Source organism: Grampus griseus (genome assembly GCF_964374135.1).
Source record: "Grampus griseus genome assembly, chromosome: X".
Lineage (NCBI taxonomy): Eukaryota > Metazoa > Chordata > Mammalia > Artiodactyla > Delphinidae > Grampus > Grampus griseus.
In genome coordinates this window covers 33,567,254-33,590,993 of record NC_138999.1, presented here as the reverse complement: position 1 = coordinate 33,590,993, position 23,740 = coordinate 33,567,254, and the positions used below count along the sequence as shown (strand labels likewise).

Sequence of the window (23,740 nt, the reverse complement as noted above, 5' to 3'; positions counted from 1 at the left end):
CATGGGCTCTAGGCGGGCAGGCTTCAGTAGTTGTGCCACGCGGGCTTCACTGGTTGTGGCTCGCGGGCTCTAGAGCGCAGGCTCAGTAGTTGTGGCGCACGGGCTTAGTTGCTCCACGGTATGTGGGATCTTCCCAGACCAGGGCTCGAATCCATGTCCCCTGCATTGACAGGTGGATTCTTAACCACTGTGCCGCCAGGGAAGCCCCAAGAAATATGTTTTTTAAAAGGCACTCATTTTCAATTATGATGGAAAATGTGAATAATCAAAGAGGACTGTTTTCTCTCCTCTACACAAGAGCGTGGATGGCCTGTAATTGCTTCGTCTGCATGTCCACGTATGTATAGATCGGCACGTGTGTGGGATGAAGGGAACTTAATGAGTTCTGTAAGCCCTTAGAGAGGCCTGGAATGAAATACCTGAAAACCAGTCACCTCCAGCTCCAATCCATAACCTCCACAGAACTGGGTGGCTTAGCTCAATATTCTCTGAAGAAATTTCTATTTGTGAGATGAAATTGAACTGCACTTACAAGTTGGTCTTCTCTGATAAAGAAAGATATTATTTTAGTGGTTTCTTTAAAAGCTATAAGTGGTTTCCTTAATAGGAGCAAATCATAGGACACTGTCTATTATCCAAACACAGCCAGGCTCTAGAGCCTTGTTTGTGAGATGAAAAGCCTATGGATTGGGTGTTCTCGGCAGTCTTGGTCTCTGATCCTATTGATTTTGTAAAAAAAAATAAATAAATAAGAAAAGAAAAAATTACTGACTAAAAATGATTGATCCGGGAGCCTGTGTAGATGGCTTCGGCCTCACTTGAGCAGTCATTTTATCATGCCCATGGGATATGGCTGCTCGCTTCAAAACTGTGCAGTCCCTATTTTGTGGCACTGCCAAACCCTAACCACGTATTTCCTACTACTCTCTAGCGCTACACTCACATGGTATGTAACAAGCGCCCTCCGCCTTTCCCAAGAGAGACAGGGGTGGGGAGGGGAGAATGGGGGAGTGGGGGGATGCAGAAGAACCCGAATCTCTGCAGAAAGCTGAAAATCAAAGTAAAAGTACCATACAGGCAGAGATAATGGGGCGATTTTCTCTATTGTTAAGGGGTCATCAAAGATTATAGGTCTTATTGGAGATCAGCAATTCTGAAATCATCTAGCTGGCAGGTAGGGTGGCTAACAAAAAGAGCAGGAAAGAAAAATACTCACGCCACCTGAAGAGGACACCATTTCAGTGTTATGCCATTTTTCAATAGAGACTCATGCTCTGTAGTTTCTAATGACATGAGTGATTTGAGACTTTCATATTTTCAAATAGCAGGTATGGATTTGGGCTGACTTAGCCATGCTTTTGCCTCAGTCCCCATTCACTGTGAGAGATGGCTAGCCGGGATTTTCAGAATCATAGTCTAGCTACTGGAGAGAGAAAATAGAATCTTAGTAAATGCCCCAAAATGCCTAAATATTTGGAAGAGGTTTTTACTTGCAAAAATTTAGCCTGTAATAATGGTTAAAAAAAAAAATCAGTCATCACTGTGATTTTCAAAGAGGAGTGTAAGTTTAAGCTCCAAGCTTTGGTTATTCATTCAGTTGATTGTTTCCAGCTCAGTGATGAGTCTTTGTTAAAAACCGTGGAATGAAATTTCATCGCACTTTCATCTGATGTAACTCAGCGGGATGGAATGATCAAATAATGAACATGTGCCTGTCACTTGACAGTTTTCACACACATTATCTCACTGATTATTGCTAGACTGTGATTTCATGTGTCTGGAATGAAATAACTTATTTACCTTATTTACCACCGTATCTCCAACACTTTGCTTAGGGCGTGGCACGAAGTAGGTGCTCAATAAGTGTTTATTAAATAAATGATTGAAGCACCCTGTGATGTAGGCAGAACAGGTATTACGCTTTCTCCCATTTTATAAGTGAAGCAACATCACAGAAAAGTTTAGTGACTTGCTCAAGGTTATATAGCCAGCGAGTGGTAGTGCCAGGCCTTGAACCCAGTTCTTTAGACTCTAAACCTGAGCTTTCCTCCAGATGCTTGGTTTATATAGTCTAACTCTGGCACTAACTAGTAAACCCCATAACCTCTCTGGGCCTCATTTACCTTATCTGTAAAATAGGAGAAGGCATTATTCTGTGGCTCTGAGGTCCCAACTTTACAATATCATTTACAATGTTGTTCTGGCTTCTGAGTGGTGCTAATGGTAGAGTCCAGAGAGTCCAGAGCTGTCAGGCGGCCCAGAGAAGGGAGGCCCAGGGCCACAAATCACAGGGCCACTTCCTAAGAGTGGGAGAAACCTTCAGACTAGAAGCTTCTAACTTTAAGAGTCATTGAGGTCATTTTGAGGTTGGTTTCGGTTGTCAAGAGGCACTGGGAAAATTCTGATTGTTAACAGGCAGTTACTCTAGAAGCTTTCTGGCAACAATGTCCGGATTTGATGGCCTTGCTTCTCCGATTAACCCATCACCCTTGTCCTCTTCCCCAGGGACACACTCCACACCACCTTCGACCGCAGGCACGGCCAGTTGGCTGTGAGGAGGATGCAACTTTGTAAATATTTATGTAGTCGTTCTTTTGGGGTCTGTTTTTTTAAAGATCGAATCAATCACCATGCCCCAGAATGATATATTGTTTTCAGGCAAACCCAAATACAAGCTGAAGGCCCTGTGGAGATTAGTTCCTCTCATTTCCTTCAGCCAGTTGCTCCTTTAGTATGTACACAAATGGAAGATGTCCAGAACATTTAGTCTGTTATACGTGCCACGGTTAGTCGCCCCCCAACCCGCCGTCACCTCCCAGCGCCCCATGAAATCTGATTACAGAGGACCGAGAAATGAAAGCTCAGCTGGAATTAGAGACAGTTGTCTCCAACAAGGGTAGAACCTGGCACTATACCCTGCAGAAGGAGGCCTTAGGAGGCTGCACTTCTCTGCAGAATAGAGTTTCATTTATCACCACGGTTCCTAAGTCAGACTCAAATCTCGTGGCCATCACTTACCGATAATTTCGAACCGCGAAACTGTGACCGTTTCTAAGAGCTGCCTTGTTCAGCAGGATCCTCAAATTAAACAGCATATTCTTTCGATAGTGAAAAGGATGATTCTGTGCTCTTGAAAACGCCGCACCAAGGTAGCCAGTGGGGTCCACCTGAAAGCTAAGAGTCCTTTTGATTTCAGTGAGAGAGCAAAGGTACTATCACCCTTCAACTACCTTATCAAATTCCCCTGGTTAGAGATACTGCAGGGCAAGGTCCAGGAGCATTTGAACTTTAAGCCAAGCTCCAATCCACCACTGTGGGGTTTTTTTTTGTTTGTTTTGGGTTTTGTTTTGTTTTTCTTGGAGAAGGAATCCTGACTCTTTTGGTGCACAGACTCCTCATTTTTCATAATATATTTATGCTGTCACATACTTGTACAAAATCAATTGACAAGTACTCGTTGGGTGTATAATATATGCAAGACACTGCAGTGCTGGCTGCTGTGAAGGAACATAGAAATAACTCATTCCAAAAATGCGAGTTGGCAGTGCAAAACCCCAGATGTAGACGTGACATCCCTGAGTATTTCCAGTGATATCACTTTCCTCCAAGTCCCAGCCTTTCTACAAAAACAAATAGAAAGATGTACTTGTGTGTGTGTGGCAAAAAGCTGGAGTGGGGATGGAGATGGAGTAAAAAGATCTCTGTCCTGGAGCTCCCACTGTGCCTTGCACATAGTAGGTCTTCAATAAATAAGGGGTTGCCTAATAATTCCAGCAGAAACCCATACTCAGCAGAAGCAGGGAGGTGGGGTACCAAATGTTCCTCCCCTGGCAGCCTCTCCGGATCACTAAGGGGCCATCCAAAGCTTCACACTCATTCATTCATCCACAGTTAGAAATCAGTTATTTTCAAAATCTGTTCTGTGTCGGATACTGGGCTAGGCTGGAATTTCAGGGAAGGAAGATGATCTCGCCTTTGCAGAGTTTACAGTTCAGTAAGGGTCATATATCTGTAAATAAATATCCATAATACAAGCCCATGGGGAGGTCCAGATAAAGTGCCTCCACATCACAGGGAAGGGAGAGAACTCTAAGTGGGGAGGGTGGGAGGGCAAGGTAAGCACTTGCTAGATGTTTGTGGAATGCAAAAAAAAAAAGTGTCGTTTAAAAGCCAACTATGGCCACTTCAGGGGCAGGGATGGTCGTGATGTCATAATTAATATCAGCAGGGAAATTTATTGACACGATTCCCTTGTACTCGCAGAGGATGAGGTGGGATAAAGAGAGGGAAAGACTGCGATTTCCAAACCTCTGGCAAATCTGTTCTGGAAAGACTATTCCAGGCAGACTGCTTGCAGAGGTGCGGAGGTGAGAAGATAGAGAATGAATGCTCCACGTGGGAGAAGAGAAGCCAGCTTTGTTTGAGAAGATCACCTTAAAGCATCGTTGAAGAGGCAGAACGGGCCAGTTGTTGGATAGGTTTTAGAGAGTAAATCCACTCTACCTAATACAGGGAAGGAAACTGGATGTTTGCAGGGAGACTAGAAGAGAAGACGGTAAACTGCATTCAACTGAATGCTAGTATAAAGCCCACATCTTCAGTCAAATGTGCTACCCACACAAACAACTCATCTGAACAACATTCGGGGAAAAATCAAGAAGTGTCTGCCGTGGTGTGGTGGGGAATGTGGGCAGCACTGCTGAGATTCCAAAGTGACTCATAAACCCTCATCATTCTATGGAGGTGAGAGCTCAGTTCCCCAGAAAGGACTAAGAAAAACTTACCCCCCTCCCATAACCCCCAGAGAGATTGCAAGAGAGGCACCATACCACAAGTGGGATGAGCTTAAAGGTAATGTCACTAAATCTCAAAAGACAAACTATCTCAACAGACATCTGTGTTACAGGTGGAAAAACACCATACAGGGTTTTCCATTCGTCCTCAGAATTTGTACAGGTGCTCTTATGGACCCGCCCCCTGACTCCTTTAATTCCACTTCAACTGCCTGCTTTGGCTCTGAGGGATAGAGTGATAACCAGGAATGGTGAGTCCTTTCTCACATGGAGTTCACCATTTGGAATGACTCCAGAGCACAACTTCTGTCTCTGTCCCCTGACCTTGTGCATTCTAACCAAGAGGGTAGGGGTTGTTCCCTGCTCCCTTGCTTCAGGCCCTATGGGACCTCCAGCTTGGAGTGTCCATCATCCAGCTTCCATCAATGGGGGTTGGGGATTAGATGGGGTTCCTGAAGGAAGTGGCACTGGTCCTTGATGAATTGGGAAGAATTAGGGAATTGTCAAAACTGGAGGGGGTTACAAACGATATTACAGCAAAGGATGGAAGCTGTGAGTAGACCCAGAGGAAGGAACAAATAGGATGTGTGGGGTAACAACATTTGGAGGGGTGGATTCACTCTATCATTGACCATTTAAATGAAGCCCTGCCACCACCAAGACCAATATGAAAAGCACAAAACCATGAGTGTCCATGTCCTGTCTGTATCCCCTTGGCATTCTGTCTTCACCTACATACCTGCCACTTTTTTTTTTTTTAATTTCCTACATAAGAGACTTCCCGGGTGGTGCAGTGGTTAAGAATCCACCTGCCAACGCAGGGGACACAGGCTCAAGCCCTGGTCTGGGAAGATCCCACATGCCGCCGAGCAACTAAGCCCGTGCGCCACAACTACTGAGCCTGCGCTCTAGAGCCTGCGAGCCACAACTACTGAGCCTGTGTGCCACAACTACTGAAGCCCGCGCGCCTAGAGCCCGTGCTCCACAACAAGAGAAGCCACCGCAATGAGAAGCCCGCGCACCGCAATGAAGAGTAGCCACTCGCCGCAACTAGAGAAAGCCCACGCACAGCAACGAAGACCCAACACAGCCAAAAATAAATAATAAATAAATAATTTTTTTTTAGATGTTGGGCATAGGAGTTTATTAATTAATTTATTTATTTTTGCTGTGTTGGGTCTTCGTTGCTGTGCGAGGGCTTTCTCTAGTTGTGGCAAGCGGGGGCCACTCTTCATCGCGGTGCGCAGGCCTCTCACTATCACGGCCTCTCTTGTTGTGGAGCACAGGCTCCAGATGCGCAGGCTCAGTAGTTGTGGCTCATGGGCCTAGTTGCTCCGCGGCATGTGGGATCCTCCCAGACCAGGGTTCGAACCCGTGTCCCCTGCATTAGCAGGCATATTCTCAACTACTGCGCCACCAGGGAAGCCCAATAAATATTTTTTTTAAATTTCCTGACATAACACTTTATTCAAAATAAGTCTACAATTGGAATATGATGTTTTTGTTTTGCTTTTTATCCCATAAATAATGATTATTATTTTTTATTACATTTACATACAGTAAGTGATTATTATTATGGTGTGATTTTAGGTACAAAATCCTTCCTGCCCAAAAAGATTTTCTTCTACCTAAAAGTTTCATCCATAGTATCATTGTTTGGGATTAAGCATTATTTCAGATGAAATTTATTATGTAAAATACATAAAACAGCAACTGGCTAAGATTCGCAATAATACTGGCATAGACATAAATTTAACAGATCATTTTTCAATGTTTCCTAGGACAGAAATCATGGTGAGAGGGTAATGACTTTTGTTGCTGGGGAAGCATACCTGCTACTTTTTTTTTTTTTTTTTTTTTTTTTCAGTATGTGGGCCTCTCACTGTTGTGGCCTCTTCCATTGCGGAGCACAGGCTCCAGACGCGCAGGCTCAGCAGCCATGGCTCACGGGCCCAGCCGCTCCACGGCATGTGGGATCTTCCCGGACCAGGGCACGAACCCGTGTCCCCTGCATCGGCAGGCGGACTCTCAACCACTGCGCCACCAGGGAAGCCCCCTGCTACTTCTTAATGCCCGTGCCCACAGCTGTCTGGCTGAGGGTAAACTCCTCACTCCTGTGTGGGCGACCATGAGGCATGTTTTACACGCTCCTCCGAAGGTCCCCAGTGGGACTAAGCCTCGATTGCCCACGGTAGTAAACTGTCTGTCAATTCACCCTCTGTTAGCTGCCTTCCCTTCCCTGTCTCACTTCCCTCACACCCCTACCAGTGCTTCCTGGGATCATCTCCCAAATATACCACTTGAACCCAAATACCTTTCTCAGTGTCTGCTTCTGTGGGAACCCAATCTTTGCCCAGGTCTACCTTCTCAAATATTTTTCAATGCTCTGCTTCTTATTTGTTTCTCCCAGGCCCTCCCATCTCTGATTTGGGCTTTTAGTGTCAACATCTTTGTATCCTGTATACCATATCGAACACTCACTCTTAGATTTGGTCCTGGTTACCCTGCAACTGGTCGTGTTCTGGTAAATATTTAATGACCAGCTCTTCAAAAAGAGAAAAAAAGCTCTGATTTGTGGCATTGACCAATTTGTGTGGTATAAATGCTCCCACCATGGACAGCTTCAAGCTACCAAAGTGACATCGCTGAACACAGAGTTGGGAAGAGAGGCGTAAGATTGGCTCTTGCAAGCCATTGTGAGCTGGCTCAGGTACACCACTGCCAACGACTCCCACCCAGAAAGGAGGATTCTCTCAAGGATGGAAATGAATAATGGAACCAGATTGTTGAGGGCCTTGAAATCCAGATTATGGAGTTAAGAATTTAATCTATAGTCAAAGGAAGATTATTAAAGTTTTAGAGCTGGGGCAGACAAAGGGACATATGTCATTATCTGCATTGTGTCTTGAAAACCTTAATCCAGCACCACTGTGTAAGAAGTGCAGTGGGGAGAAAATGGAGACAAAGAGGCAGAAGTTACTGTGTTATAATAAGGGCCTGAGAGCATACTGGGGCTGTGGAAATAGAAAAGTAGGGATGGATGCAAGAGAGATCTAGGAATTAGAATCCACCTGTTGGGGCAATTGGTTGGATGGTGAGGGAAGGGAGATGGAAAAGTTAATGATTTCAAGTTTATTCTATCACACTTGAGTCTAAAATTCCAAATAGCCAAATGTCACCATTGGGGATATAGAAAAATGTTCATTTTCTGACATTTAGAGCTTGTAAACATCATATATGAACTTGCAATATTTCTTTGAAATTGCTACTGTGGTTCCCTAGTGAAATCTAAGCACTGAAGAGGAAATCAATGTTATGTAAAGGAAATGGGAAGGACGTTTGAAGATCAAATGGGATCTCCGGCTGAGTCGCTAACTGATGGTGAATTGGCCAAGTGACCTGACTCCTCTAAGACCCTCAGAGTCCTCATCTGTCCAACTAAAGGTTTTAAAAATTTGGGCTATTACACTGCTTGGGAAACTTTAACATGCTAACCAAACATGAGGTACAGTGTCTAAGAGCCTTGACATAGCTATTGCCAAGGATCTAATGCAAATTTGAGCTCTGTGCAAATAAGACATATGGCTGTTACTGCAGTGAGAAGCTCTGTTTATTTCAGAGTGTTGCTAATTACATAAATACTTTTTATAGCTGGTTGTCTGGAGTCTTTAAGATCCTAAGAAACCACAGTATTTGCATGCAGTGCACACATTAGTCACAAGCTCTGTGGGATTGTTGCCGGTAGTCTATCTTCCACTGGATATGAATAAAGAAGCATGTATCTCTGTCTGAGAACAGTAGCCATCCTGTGACCATGAGGAGAAGCAGCCTTAGAATGGAACTGGGGTTTGGCAGAGTGAAAGAAGAAAGGAATGTTGGTCATTTATTACATCATTGAGTTGTAAAATCAACGAACCTCATGACTCTCCCTACCACTGGACACCTTGTTATGTAAAATACTAAATGTTCTTTTTGTTTAAGTCACTCTGAATTGGGATTTTTGTTACTTGCAACCAAATGCATGCTAACTAATAAAAATTCGGCTTAGGTTTTTGAAGGTTTATTTCTCCTGTAACAACAGGGAAAGAATGATGTATTTCAAAAGTGTGGGTTCTACTTCAGAACCTATCATTTATTGGTTGAATGACCTTCGGCAAGTCAGTTTCCTTATCTGCAAATGAAAACAATATTCTTTTTCTCTTCTTTCTTTTTTTTTGGTTAAATGAATACATATGATATGCTTTGTTGTTCTTTAATTTTTTAAATTAACATACAGTAAATACCTCTTTTGTGCGTATGGTGCTATGGGTTATAACACATGTATAGGTTCGTGTAACCACCACCACAATCAGGATACAAAACAGTTCCATCCGGGCTTCCCTGGTGGCGCAGTGGTTGAGAGCCCGCCTGCCAATGCAGGGGACATGGGTTTGTGCCCCGGTCCGGGAAGATCCCACACGCCACGGAGCGGCTGGGCCCATGAGCCATGGCTGCTGAGCCTGCACGTCCGGAGCCTGTGCTCCGCAATGGGAGAGGCCACAGTAGTGAGAGGCCCGCGTACCGCAAAAAAAAACAGTTCCATGTCCCCCCAGAACTCTCCCTTAAATCCTTTTGTAGTCACACCCTCCTCTCACCCCTAATTCCTGGCATATTGATCTTTCTCCTTATACTTTTGCCATTTCAAGAATGTAACATGAATGGGATCGTACATTATGTAATCTTTTGAGACTGGTTTCTTTCATTCAGCATAATGCCTTTGAGAGTCATCTGTATTGCTGTGTTTATCATTAGTTTGTTCCTTTTTATTGCTGACTAGTATTTCATTGTGTGGATATATCAGTTTGTTTATCCATTCCCCATTAAGGCACATTTGGGTTGTTTCCTGGTTTTGGAACTTATACACAGAGTTGCTACAAGCATTTAAGTATGGGTTTTTGTGTGAACATAAATTTTATTTCTAGGGTAAATATTTAGGAGTAGAATGGCTGGATTATATGGTAAGTACATGTTTAACTTTTGAAAAAACTGCCAAAATATCTTCCAGAGTTGCTGTGCCATTTTGCAGTTCCCCCAGGAATGCATGAGAGCTCCAGTTACTCTGCAGCCTTGTCAGCACTTGGTATTGTCTGTATTTTTCATAGTTGCCACCCAGATGGGTATGTAGTGGTTTCTAATTGTGGTTTTAATTTGCATTTTCCTAAATGCTAATGATGCTGAGCATCTTTCCATGTGCCATACATATATCTTCTTTGGTGAAATATCTGTTAATACTTAGGCCTACTTTATTTATTTATTTTTAAAAGTTTATTAAAGTAGTTGATTTACAATGTGTTAATTGCTGCTTGGCAAAGTGATTCAATTGTACATATGCATATTCTTTTTCATATTCTTTTCCATTATGGCTTATCACAGGATACTGAATATAGTCCCCTGTGCTATATAATAGGACCTTGTTGTTTATCCATTCTATATATAATCTGCTAATCCCAAACCCCCAATCCATTCCTCCCCCACCCCACCTCCCCCTTGGCAACCAAAAGTCTGTTCTCTGTATCTGTGAGTCTGTTTCTGTTTTGTAAATATGTCCGTTTGTAACATTTTTTTTAGATTCTGCATATAAGTGATATCATATGATATTTCTCTTTCTCTGTCTGACTTACTTCACTCAGTAACAATCTCTAGGTCCATCCATGTTGCTGCAAATGGCATTATTTCATTCTTTTTAATGGCTGAGAAATATTCCAGTGTATATATGTACCACATCTTCTTTATCCATTCATCTGTTAATGGACATTTAAGATGTTTCCATGTCTTGGCTATTGTGAATAGTGCTGCTATGAACATTGGGGTGCATGTGTCTTTTCGAATTATAGTTTTGTCTGCGTATATGCCCAGGAGTGGGATTGCTGGATCATATGGCAACTCTATTTTTAGTTTTTTGAGGAACCTCCATACTGTTTTCCATAGTAGCTGCACCAATTCACATTCTCACCAACACTGTAAGAGGGTTCCCTTTTCTCCATACCCTCTCCAGCATTTATTATTTGTAGACTTTTTAATGATGGCCATTCTGACTGGTGTGAGGTAGTTTTGATTTGTATTTCTCTAATAATTAGCAAAATGAGCATCTTTTCATGTACCTATTTGACCTACTTTATTTTTTAAGTGGGTTGTTTGTTTTATTTTTTTAGTTTTGAGAGTTCTTTATATGTTCTGGATATAAGACCTTTACTGGATATGTGATTTGCAAATATTTTCTCCCAGACTATAACTTGTCTCTTCATTCTCTTGCAAGGTAGAAGTTTTAAATTTGGATCAAGTTCTTTTTGTAGATTATACCATTGATGTTATATCTATGAACTCTTTGCTAACCCAAGGTCACAAAGAGTTTCTCCTATGTCTTCTGAAAATTTTATAGCCTTACAAGTTACATTTAGATCTATGATCCATTTTGAGTTAAGTTCTGTCTAAGGTATGAGGTTTAGGTTTAGGTTTTGGGGGGGCGGTTGGGGCATAAGAATGTCCAATTTCCTTTTTCTTAAGAGCTCTCTATGTCCTAGGTCATACCTAATTTGCTGAAAAATCAAAAAAATCCTTTTGTATTAATGCCCCTGGAGTGCTTCATAAGCTATAAACCTGCATCCTTTTGTAAGAATGTATTCTTATGTGGCTTGGATCTGCATGGGAATTGGCAAAAGAAAATAAATTAGAATTATGATAGTGAAGTAAATCACCCATCAGCTGGCTACTATTATATTCCTTTCCACTTGTAAATATGTCAACTACAGAGCTCCTGATAATCTGAAAATTACTTTTTATTTAACAGATGGTGATGGGACTTTGTCAAAATATTGATTCGGGGGTGTTTTCTTGCTATGTAACTGCTAAGTATTTGTTCAAACATTCAGGCCCTAGGGGAAATTGTGAAATCAGTGAAGACTACCTCTGATCCCCTCTCCACCCCCTTTCCCACCCTACCCTTTCAACTGAGGTATATGAAGAAGGTAGACGGGGTCCTACGTGAAGACCAAAATCTGAACTAGAGCGTGAAATGCTGATCATCACATTCAAGGGTAATCTCTCTTCTCTGTTGTCATATAAACCACGTTTCCATCGCAGTCATTCTTCTGTTAATCATTTACTCTGGCAGCTGTTGATTTTAAGCAGAGCCTAGAATTTTTCAGAGCTTAGATAGGGACAGAAATCTCAGGTTTTCAAACCTGAGGCTTTTTATTTTGTGTTCTGGTAAATGTCAGCGTTAGAAAACAAGATTGGGAAATTCACACACAATTTAGGAGGTAGAAAAAGGGTAAATAAATATGATCCAACCTTTATGTCAGAGGCAGATGAGTTGCAAAAGGCGAGGTTATCTTTCTTGAGTACACTTTCGTTTGCTCAAGCTCTCACCCAGAATCCTACAGCCATCTCTTCCCCCATAGGCTGATTCCAATCCCTCCCTTTGGAAGCACAGAGGTCAAGCTGTGCATAAAGGAGATTTATTAGCAGATCAGAGGCTATCAGGCTTTAAGCAAACAGGGAAATCACAGAGGTTCAAAGTTCACCACTGTCTCAACAATCATCCCTGATGCTCCCTAGGACTGCCGGATACTTCTAGAGTCTGAGTGACGTGAGGGCCCTGTGAAGCTGTGGACATTGTTTACGGCTGCCCAGGGCCTGGTTTAGAAGCACTGTCCCAATAATAATTTCCATAGCAATATTTTCCCCTTGAGCTTAGGACACATATACTGTATGTTCTCAAAAATCACAGTTTAGTGAACGCCTTTCCTGCTCATTTCTAGTTCTTGGTGAAAGCTACAATCATCTTTGTGGTGGATGCCTCTCTTTAGATACGACTTGGAAAGTCCTCGTGACCTGCTTATGATTGTTGTATTTGACCACATCTGCTAAGCAAGGGCTCTGCCCTCACCTTAAGCAAATAGGAAAACACACCCTTCTTCTCTTAAGGCTGCTCCACTGGTAACAATTCTATGGCTTATAAAGATGGAACCTACTCAGGGTCCAGAAGATGAACTATGGGAATCTTATCTCCAGAACAAGAGAGAAACAAGCCCTTTTCCTGGAACTTTTCTGAGTATTTGGAGTCTGGATCGTGCGGACTGGGCACTCACCATTACCAATTTCACCCTCCGGCATTCTTTAACTGGAGTTCGACATCCTTTCTTCCAGAGAACCAGGGAGTTCATGGATTCCCAGGTCATGCTCAATTGTTACACAGTGTGTTACTGTTAAGGAATAAGCAAATCACCTGGCAAGCAATAGAAGAATGAATCCAGCGATGTGGGAGTCACTCCATTACTGTGGATTGTGAGCAAATTCCTCAGCCTCTCTAAGCCTCAGTTGCCTCCTCTTTTAAATGGTGGTACTAGCAGCCCCTATCTCATGGCTTTGTTGTTTAGATGAAGTGTGGTAATGGATATAGAGTGCTGTAGCACAGTACCTGGCTCGGTGTTCAATAAATGTTAGCTTTTATTAGTTACTAGCATCAGTACGCGTGGTGAGAGCCCCCGTGCCTATCCCAGTTGTTGGCTTATTATAATCACTTTCCTGGAAATAGAAATGTTGAGGTGCCCTGAAATAAGAAAGAAACAAAAACAGTGAGTGGCCATGGCTCACCGGCCCAGTCGCTCCGCAGCATGTGGGATCTTCCCGGACCGGGGCACGAACCCGTGTCCCCTGCATCGGCAGGCGGACCCTCAACCACTGCGCCACCAGGGAAGCCCTCAAGTTTATAATCTTTTATTGTCTGATTGTATTTTCCTTCTGCAACCCTGCCATGCTAACCAACCTATCTCATTTGAGATGGAAACGAGATAAAGAAATTAATGATTACTAAGTGCTTTGAAAATACAAAGGACTCTATAAATGCCAAAAGTCATTATTGCCTTTCAGTATAACAAAACAGTATAATAAAAATTGATCATAAAATCTCTCTGCTACTATGGTCCCTACTCTTTTTTCAAGTTAAAATTTACAACTATAGCCTGTTTGTTCAAAGCCACAAGGGACATGAAAACAATCCAATCATTTTCTAAAGTAGGTGTCCCTAATCAATTGAACATAAAATGACTCCGGAGACATGAGCAAATCCATTGTGCAAAGTCCATATGAGAATAACACATCATGATCATCATCTAATGATCATGATGATATTAGTAATGACATTACTGACTCTTCCCTCACCTGCACGCTCTTTGTCTGCAATGAATGTGCTGTTCACATCTCTTCTGCATGTATTTGTTACTTTATATCACTACCCAGTGTTTGTTCCTATGCGCCCTGCGTCTACTGAATCCCGCGTGCCTAGAACCCCTGCTCCACAGCAAGAGAAGCCACCACAATGAGAAGCCCGCGCACCGCAACGAAGAGTAGCCCCCGCTCGCTGCAACTGGAGAAAGCCTGCACGCAGCAATGAAGACCGAACGCAGCCAAAAAAAAAAAAAAGCTGTTTGCTAGTTTTCCTATTATGATTCCATATAGGACAGCATTTTTTAAAAAAAAATGTATTGAAGTATAGTCGATTTATAATATTGTGTTAGTTTCAGGTGTACAGCAAAGTGATTCATATATATAGATTCTTTTTCAGATTCTTTTCCATTATAGGTTATTACAAGATATTGAATATAGTTCCCTATGCTCTACAGTAGGTCCTTGTTGGTTACCTATTTTACATATAGTAGTTTAATCTAGCCAGGTATAACTGCCATACCTGGAAGCCCACCTATTTCTTTGTGTTTGGGGAAGCCTGGGGACTTTAGTAAGATTCTACAAATGAGTAATACATATGGAGTGATTCAAAGAATTGGGTTTCCATTAGAGGGTCTGAACATATTCATGACCCAGGATACAGGGTTGTTTTGAAACCAAATTCATATAAAATTGTTTAACAATTTTGAAATTGACTGCAATTTTAAAAACTTTCTGTGATTTTTTTGTTTTTATCCCGACACTGCCCTTTGATTTGACAAAGTAATGTTGGCACCTGACACTATTCCTTAACTTTATTAAGTGAGGATAATTAAAAGTTATTTGCGTTCAGTTATTTGCTTATCTGCTTCTTTGATTGTGCTTTCTCTTTTCATCAATACCAATTTTAGTTTCATTTAATCAAACTGGTGAAATAATTAGATAGATAAGACATTTAAAGTAAAACTGATGCATCAGCCTTGATAAGACCCTAAGGCCTCTTGGAATATTAACTTCCTTTATCACTGTTCTTCCTACGGTTCACCTTGATTTTTATATGCATTTTAACTTAGTGGGCGTGGGTACTGAGGGAGCTGTTGAAATCAACATGAAATGTCAAAAGGCAAGTAAGGTCAAAATACTTCAATATCTAATATTATGGGAGGAATTCCATAAATATTATAATTTGCTGACATATGTAGAAATTTCATGTACAATGAGAAACTGGGTCAAAAATGATCATTTAGGGCTTCCCTGGTGGCGCAGTGGTTGGGAGTCCGCCTGCCGATGCAGGGGACGCGGGTTCGTGCCCCGGTCTGGGAAGATCCCACATGCCGCGGAGCGGCTGGGCCCGTGAGCCATGGCCGGTGGGCCTGCGCGTCCAGAGCCTGTGCTCCACAACGGGAGAGGCCACAACAGTGAGAGGCCCGCGTACCGCAAAAATAAATAAATAAAATGATCATTTAAAATTACTCAGAGAAAAGGAAAGATGTTAGATTCTTCATTTATTAAACTTCTAATGTAAGCATAATACCTTTCTTACTAGATTCTTGAGAGATCTGAGATCATAGAGTGTTAGACATAGATGAACCGTAAATATGTTAGTCCAACTCTCTCCTCCAGAGGACCAGAGAGGTACACTGATTTTCTCAAAATCTGGTAAGGGAGGGAGTAAAGAGAGAGAAAGCAAGTGAGGGAGTGAGAAATAGAAAATAGCTTCTGGACTCTTAGTGAAAGCTCTTTCCATGACTGATTGACAGGCAAGGAGGGATTTTCACTACTCAGCATCCCAAACTCTCTCCAGTTCTCATTGTGTGAATATTAGTGTAGAGCCTTAGTGTAAAAACCTTCCCTCCCACTCTCCATCCCCTGAAAAAGCCAGGTCATGGGCACATGATCCAGCAGATGCTCTCACCTGGGGCTTTGAATCTTGAAGGACTAAAGGAAAAGAGCCTGGGAGGTGAGATGTATAGTGCTGTAATCTACCAGCATTTCTGGCTGTGTCCAGTGACTAGTACACTCTTGCCATGGTGACTAGGCCCAACGGTGGCTGCCTTGCCTCCCTACTTTCCCTACCCTATCCAAGCATTCCTCTCCAGACTGTCAGTTCTATGAGTTTCCTGATGATTTCCCACTGTCTTTTTCTTTTACCCCAAGAACTCTGACTGATTCACAAATTGGTACCACAAAGTGAGCTGCAGGCAACTGACCCTCAGGAAAAGTGATAAAATTGGGAATGGTTGAATGACATTAAAACTCCCCCTTAGAAATACAGTGGCAAAACTGATGCTTAAACCATTGCTTATGGTCACCTCGAATGCTGATTGAGAATATGATTTAAGGAGAACAGTATGAAGGGCATTAAGAGTTCAGTGATGGCCAATGAGATGGCTGCTTCTTATAGTGAATAGCTTAATGGTGAAAAAAGTCACCTGCCTCCGCTGATCTGAGATGGTCAAAGATAAACTCAGACTTTGGTCTGATCCTGTGTGCTGATGAATTACAGTATCAGTGGTATTCACAACCCTGACAGGTTTTTTAGCTGCATATTGTGGCATTATTGGGTTAGACTGAATGCTGGAAAATTGACATGGAAATATGCGAGAGGATTTAGAGGACCCTAAGAATGCTAAACCCTTGAATCTCCCTTGCAGGCTAAGAAATCTTTCCTAGCTTGTCTAATGAAACGGTCCTTTTCTTGATTGAAGATGCCTTTTCACTTGAGGGAGTTGCCTTGCCAGATGAAGCCAGTTCTCTTCGTCCTTCCCCACCAATCCCCAGGATTGTCAGATTTCAGCATGACCCTGGGAGGGGGCTGGCAATGACAAAGTCAAAAGCCAGAGAAGGCCAAAGAACTCCTAGATTTCTAGTTTATATTGGAAAAACTCTGGGAAATCTGTGTGTGAACAGAGTATAAGGATGCTTGATCGAGGATGAGAAATGTAATTTTGGATTGGTCTGGATCCAGTAATGCAAGATTCACTGTAGATTGAGCAGCTATACTGAATCCAAGGGGTGAAGAAGGGAAATGCTCCCAGGAGGCAAAACTTCAAGCCTTACACCTCCCTGGCATTTGACCTGGAGGGAGAGAAGCCCTGAGGCATGGGTCTATACCAATTCATGAGCAGCAGTTAATGGTACGGCCAGATGATTAGAGGCATGGAAGGAACAAGATTCAAGACTGGAGACAAGGAGGTTTCGAGAAAAATGTGAGTGGGCTTCTCAGAGGAAATATTGATGTTCTTTGTGAATGCACACCAAAAAGCACAGTGTGCAGAAGCTTCTTATGTCTGTCTCATTTATTAATCTATCCATTAAAAAATGTTACACTGCATTTTATAGACATAAATATAAACAGCAGCTGCTAAAACAAACAAACAAACCAAAAAAAACACCCAACATTGTATTGAGAGAAATGCATGCTCAATGAAGTTTAGGTATTAACAGCCCAAAGGGTTCTATCAGGAAGACATTGATTAGGGCCTTCTCTTGGATGGGCTGATTATATTATTTGGCGGCCCAACAGTTGAACCCCTGACTAGATTTGAGAATCTTTGGCCTGCTTTCTTGTATAAGGATCTAGAGAGGGACTTCCTTGGTGGTCCAGTGGTAAAGAATCCTCCTTCCAATGCAGGGAACGCGGGTTCGATCCCTGGTCGAGGAACTAAGATCCCACATGCCGCAGGGCAACTAAGCCCGTGTGCCACAACTACTGAGCTCACACGCCTCAACGAGAGAGCCCGCGTGCTGCAACTAAGACCCGATGCAGCCAAAAATATAAAGAAAATAAATAAATAAACAAGTTAAGAGAAAACTTAAAAAAAATCTAGAGATAAAGGGACCTTCCTAAGATCAGGAAATGGGGAAGGAAGGAAATGAGAGAGAAAAGACAGAACTGGAAATAAAAACCAAATCTCTGTACTCTTGTCTGACGGGCTTGCTGTTGCAGATTATAAAGGATATTTAGGAGGTTACTTGTTAATGGAGATTTGTCTTTTTTTAGAGGAGACAGAAAACTGCCTTGTCTTTTTTTACAATTTATTTGTTTTTTTTTGGCTGCGTTGGGTCTTGCTGCTGCGCGTGGGCTTTCTCACGTTGCGGCGAACAGGGGCTTCTCTTTGTTGTGGTGTGCTTCTCGTTGCAGTGAAACTGCCTGGTTTTTTGTTGTTTGTTTGTTTTGTTTTTGTGGTATGCGGGCCTCTCACTGTTGTGGCATCTCCCGTTGTGGAGCACAGGCTCTGGACGCACAGGCCCACCGGCCATGGCTCACGGGCCCAGCCGCTCCGCGGCATGTGGGATCTTCCTGGACCAGGACACGAACCTGTGTCCCCTGAATCGGCAGGCGGACTCTCAACCACTGCACCACCAGGGAAGCCCAAACTGCCTTGTTTTTGAGCTCTTTCTGAATATCTAGAAATCCCCAAATGTGCGAGTCTTAAAAGAAGGTAGCAGCCCAGTTCCCATCAGGGAAGCCAAAGGAGGCAATATTCCCTGTCCCCACCCCTTGGCAAAGAGGATAAACTAGTAAGTGAACTAGCCTCAGCCAATTGGATGCTCCCACCCAGGACTTTGCTCCCAAGGATGTAACCGATGTGTCATGGACATGTATACACTAGTAAATGTAAAATAGATAGCTAGTAGAAGCAGCCACATAGCACAGGGAGATCAGCTCGGTGCTTTGTGACCACCTAGAGGGGTGGGATGTGGGGGGAGGGAGACGCAAGAGGGGATATATGTATATGTATAGCTGATTCACTTCGTTATAAGGCAGAAACTAACACACCATTGTAAAGCAATTATACTCCAATAAAGATGTTAAAAAGAAAAAAAAAGAATGCAACCGGAAGATGAAGGCATGAGATTAGAAGCATAGTGAAAGCAGGGCTTTCATCCAGCAGTGGCGTCCTAGTCAGATTGCTCCTGCTCGGTAGCTTTCCTTGATCTCTGCCTTTTTTTTTTAACATCTTTATTGGAGTATAATTGCTTTACAATGGTGGGTTAGTTTCTGCTTTATAACAAAGTGAATCAGTTATACATATACATATGTTCCCATATCTCTTCCCTCTTGCGTCTCCCTCCCTCCCACCCTCCCTATCCCACCCCTCTAGGTGGTCACAAAGCACCAAGCTGATCTCCCTGTGCTATGCGGCTGCTTCCCACTAGCTATCTATTTTACACTTGGGAGTGTATATATGTCCATGCCACTCTCTCACTTTGTCCCAGCTTATCCTTCCCCCTCCCCATGTCCTCAATCTCTAGTAGGTCTGCCCTTTTTAATGAGCCTCATTCCCCAATCTTCCCACTGATTCTCTGCACCAGCTGATAGCCTCTAGTGTGAGATATCTACCCAGGAAAGTTGCTGTGCATGGGCTTCATCAATGAGCTCCCATGTCTTCTAGCTTCTGGTTGGATTTGGCCATTGGAATCCCAGCTGGAGAATGGAGGGAGTAGAGTGAAGTCAGAAGATTTATTCTTCTGGTTTCCCATGAGGTTGCCTTGGGCTGGCTGTTCTTCGATAGAAATTCACTGTTCCTGTCAAGATGGCCTACTTTACACAGCTCTCCTTCCAAGTTGTAATGAACCCTTCATCTCTTTGGACCAAGGGAGAGCAACAGTTCCCCTGCTGTTAGCCCTGGGTCGTTGCACGATGCTTTGTGGTTGTGACCCAGCCCCCTTCCAACCCTTTGAAATTTGTTCCTTTGTAAACAAACCCTTTTCAAATTATCCTAATAAGAAGATGTTATCTGTTTGTCAGAAATCTGACTGATATGCCTTCAAGTACATTTATTTTCTGGTTAGCTTTGTGCCAAAGAAATCCAACCATCTTAGCATTCTGAGAGGAGGGGAAAGAAGAAACAGAAGCCCAAAGTTGGGGTCAAAGGTGAAATTTTCAGTCACTGGCAATAAATGAGGCTGAACGTAGCCAAGGAACCCTGTTAGGAAAAAGTTACCTGTGGAAAGGCACAGATAAAAATAGTTCAAAATACACGTAGAGTCTTCAAGCCCAATTCCAGTCACAAAGGGCAATGGCAAACAGCTCATGTAAAAGGGAACTTTTGTTCACAGACATACGATTGCTCAACAGTCAGGCCATTCATTTTTTGTGTCTGGACAGTCATTAAGTCCTCCCTTCCTCCCAGTCCCTATAGTGTTTTGCACAAAGGAAAATGTACATTGGTTCTTCCCCATGTCTCCTGCGCAGTTTTCACAGCTGCACCATGTTTGGAATGATGCAGCATGAAAAAGCTATTAATCTAGCGCCACCTAGATGCACCAAGTCAAACTGCAGGGCTGCCTCCAGCTTAATTATAGGAGTACGTAGTGAAATTTTAAAAACACAGACCAAGGGACTTCCCTGGTGGTCCAGTGGTTAATACTCCACGCTCCCAATGCAGGGGGCCCGGGTCCGATCCCTGGTTGGGGAACTAGATCCCACATGCTGCAACTAAAAGATCCCGTAGGCAGCAACTAAGACCCGGCACAGCCTAATTAATTAATTAATTAAAAAAAAAAAAACAGACCATGAAGCAAATAACGGGAATTTTAAATTATGAGGGAAAGTAAATCATCTGGAAAAAGATTGCTGAAAGCCAGGCACTACAGGTTCTGTACACACCATCTCATTTAAACCGCACAATCCTGCAAGTTAGGGGTTATTATCCTGATTTAACAGATGGAGAATCAGAGGCAAAGAATAAACAACTTGCCTAGATGACTCAGGTAACAAGTGGTGAAGCCAGAATTCAAAACCATGTTATCCCAAGCCTATTTTCTAAATGGAGGTGTGTGACACACGCCCCCAGGGGATGCTCAAGACAGTCCATCTTGTTAGTTACGTTTATTCTTTATCTCATCATTTTAAATCTTTTTGTGTATATTTTACAATATGCATAATACATTGGTACAGTAGTACATGCATACAAACATGTACATACACACATATTGCTTCTGCTGGGCAGCTTTTCTCCATCTCTGCCTTTATTTTTTTCTGAAACTCATTCCTCCAGCTTCTCACTGATTCTGTCACCAGCTGAGAGCTTCAAGTGCTAGATATCTACCCAGGAAAGTTGATGTGCATCTGCTTCATCAGGGAGCTCTTATGTCTTCTGGCTTCTGGTTGGTTATGAATGAGGATATGTGATCTACAAGTTTGAAGACTACATGCTCTTTCAAAAGGCAGTATAGGGCTTCCCTGGTGGCGCAGTGGTTGAGAGTCCGCCTGCCGATGCAGGGGACACGGGTTCGTGCCCCGGTCCGGGAAGATCCCGCATGCCGCAGAGCGGCTGCGCCTGTGAGCCATGGCCGCTGAGCCTGCATGTCCCGAGCCTGTGCTCCGCAACGGGAGTGGCCACAACAGTGGGAGGCCCACGTACCACAAAAAAAAAAAAAAAGGCAATATAGTGTAGTGATTTGGAGCATAGATTCTGGAACTAGACTGCACGTATTCCAACCTCAGCCCTAACAAGTTTTAGCAAACTTTGGGTAACAACTTCTCTGTACCTCAGTTTTCTCTTCTGTAATAGGAAAATTTAAATAATTAAGACATAGAATGCTTGACCAATGTCAGCACAAACAAGAGTATAATAATCTAAGCCATTACCATCACATTACATGAGCCTTAAAAGTTGTCATCTAGCAGGCTTCCCTGGTGGCACAGTGGTTGAGAGTCCGCCTGCCGATGCAGGGGACAGGGGTTCGTGCCCTGGTCCGGGAAGATCCCACATGCCTCGGAGCGGCTGGGCCCGTGAGCCATGGCTGCTGGGCCTGCACGTCCAGAGCCTGTGCTCCACAACGGGAGAGGCCACAGCAGTAAGAGGCCCGCGTACTGCAAAAAAAAAAAAAGTAGTCATCTAGGAAATTACCTAGTCATACAAATACTGCCAAATACCCCTCACAACTCTCCTTTTGGAATTGTCTCCTGAGTTAGTTTGTGAGTCACCGGAGATCATCAAATCTGTGTCTTTATAGTCAACTCTTTGTCACCCCAAAGCATATTTTTTTCTTGAAATTCTTTTATATTTTTCATCAATTTAAGTTCCAAATTATTCTTCAGAACAAATCTATTTTCTAAATCTAATACAAGTACAAAGATTTAGGATTTTCCTTCTATGGTTTTTTACAAGAACATACCTCAAGCTTTGGAGTCTCTTCCAAAAGAGTCAAAGCACGTTCCCAGCAATTTCAGCAATGCTAGACTAAGTGACCTCTCAAAGAAGGAGAAATTTCATTTGGATGTCAAAGTTTTGTCTCACAAAAATAATGCTCATATTCCAGCAAAAATAACCATTTTATTAGAACATAGTGTACTGTAGGGATTCCAGTCACCAGTGTCAAATAAAACTAAGTTTGATTCCTGGTTCGATATTTGCTAATAGAATCACTTACAGATCAATAACATCTAAAAAGTGATTTAATGATTCCTTGTTTGTAGGTTTGAGATGGGAGATGAGCTCAGTGAGGTAGAGAGCCAGATGGTGTAGGCTGTTGTTAGGACTTTGGCTTTTATTTTGAAAGAGAAGGGAAGCCATTGGAGAGTCTTGAAAAGGGGAAGGCATATCATGCCCTTAAAAGGATCATTCTGTTGTGAAAACTGTTAGAATGGAAGCAGGGACACCAATTAAGAAGTGATGGGGCCTCCCTGGTGGCGCAGTGGTTGAGAGTCCGCCTGCCGATGCAGGGGACGTGGGTTCGTGCCCCGGTCTGGGAGGATCCCACATGCCGCGGAGCGGCTGGATCCGTGAGCCATGGCCGCTGAGCCTGCGCGTCCAGAGCCTGTGCTCCGCAGCGGGAGAGGCCACAGCAGTGAGAGGCCTGCGTACCGCAAAAAAAATAATATAATAAAATAAAAATAAACTTAAAAAAAAAAAGAAGTGATGGAAGGGCTTCCCTGGTGGCACAGTGGTTGAGAGTCCGCCTGCCGATGCAGGGGACACGGGTGATGCAGGGGACAGGGGTTCGTGCCCCGGTCCAGGAGGATCCCACATGCCGCGGAGCAACTGGGCCCGTGAGCCGTGGCCGCTGAGCCTGCGCGTCCGGAGCCTGTGCTCTGCAACGGGAGAGGCCACAACAGTGAGAGGCCCGCGTACCACAAAAAAAAAGAAGTGATGGAAATACTCCAGGTGACAGGTGATGGTGTTTTGGAGCAGGGAGGTAATAATGGAGGTGATGAGACATGAGGAGTTTGCAGATATATTTTATAGCCAAAAGGGATAATGTAGGTAAAAGGCCTCAATCAGGTATCTGGTATACAGTAAAACCAATAAAGAGACACAATCATTACTACTTTATGCTTAAAACTTATACGGATAGCCAGTTTGTTCAGGAATATTACGAACTAGGATCTTGTAACATATACACTTTCTAACATATTTTATTTTTTCCTAAATAGGCAGATGGCGTAGTCCCAAGTCTTAGGGTCTTGTAGCCAGACAGGATGGGTTCAAATCTTGACTCCACCACTTACTAACTGACCATAAGCAAGGTACTTAATCTCTCTGTACCTCAGTGTCTTCATCTGTAAAATGGAGAGACTCAATAAAATATACCTCAGAGAGTTTTGTGAGGATTCAATAAGTTATTGTATGTACTTAGAAATATGCCTGCCACATCATAAATACTCATTATACATTAGCTATTATGGTTGTCAGCTTCTATTAGTTTTTCTGTTTATTATTTTTCATTTCAAACCTTTTTGTTTTGATTGAAAAAGCAAATTGTGTTTATTATTAAAAATTAAAGCCATA

General features: G+C 42.9%; 1 protein-coding gene across 1 annotated transcript in view; it reads right to left on the bottom strand.

The window, feature by feature from the left end:
- The window catches only part of OTC (ornithine transcarbamylase), a 57,096-nt gene extending 53,865 nt beyond the window's left edge, over positions 1–3,231 (bottom strand). The window contains exon 1 of the mRNA XM_082680795.1: positions 3,019–3,231. Within this exon, the coding sequence (XP_082536921.1) occupies positions 3,019–3,095 (77 nt within the window). The 5' untranslated portion in view covers positions 3,096–3,231. The remainder of the gene's footprint in view (positions 1–3,018) is intronic.
- Between the last annotated feature and the right edge of the window lie 20,509 nt (positions 3,232–23,740).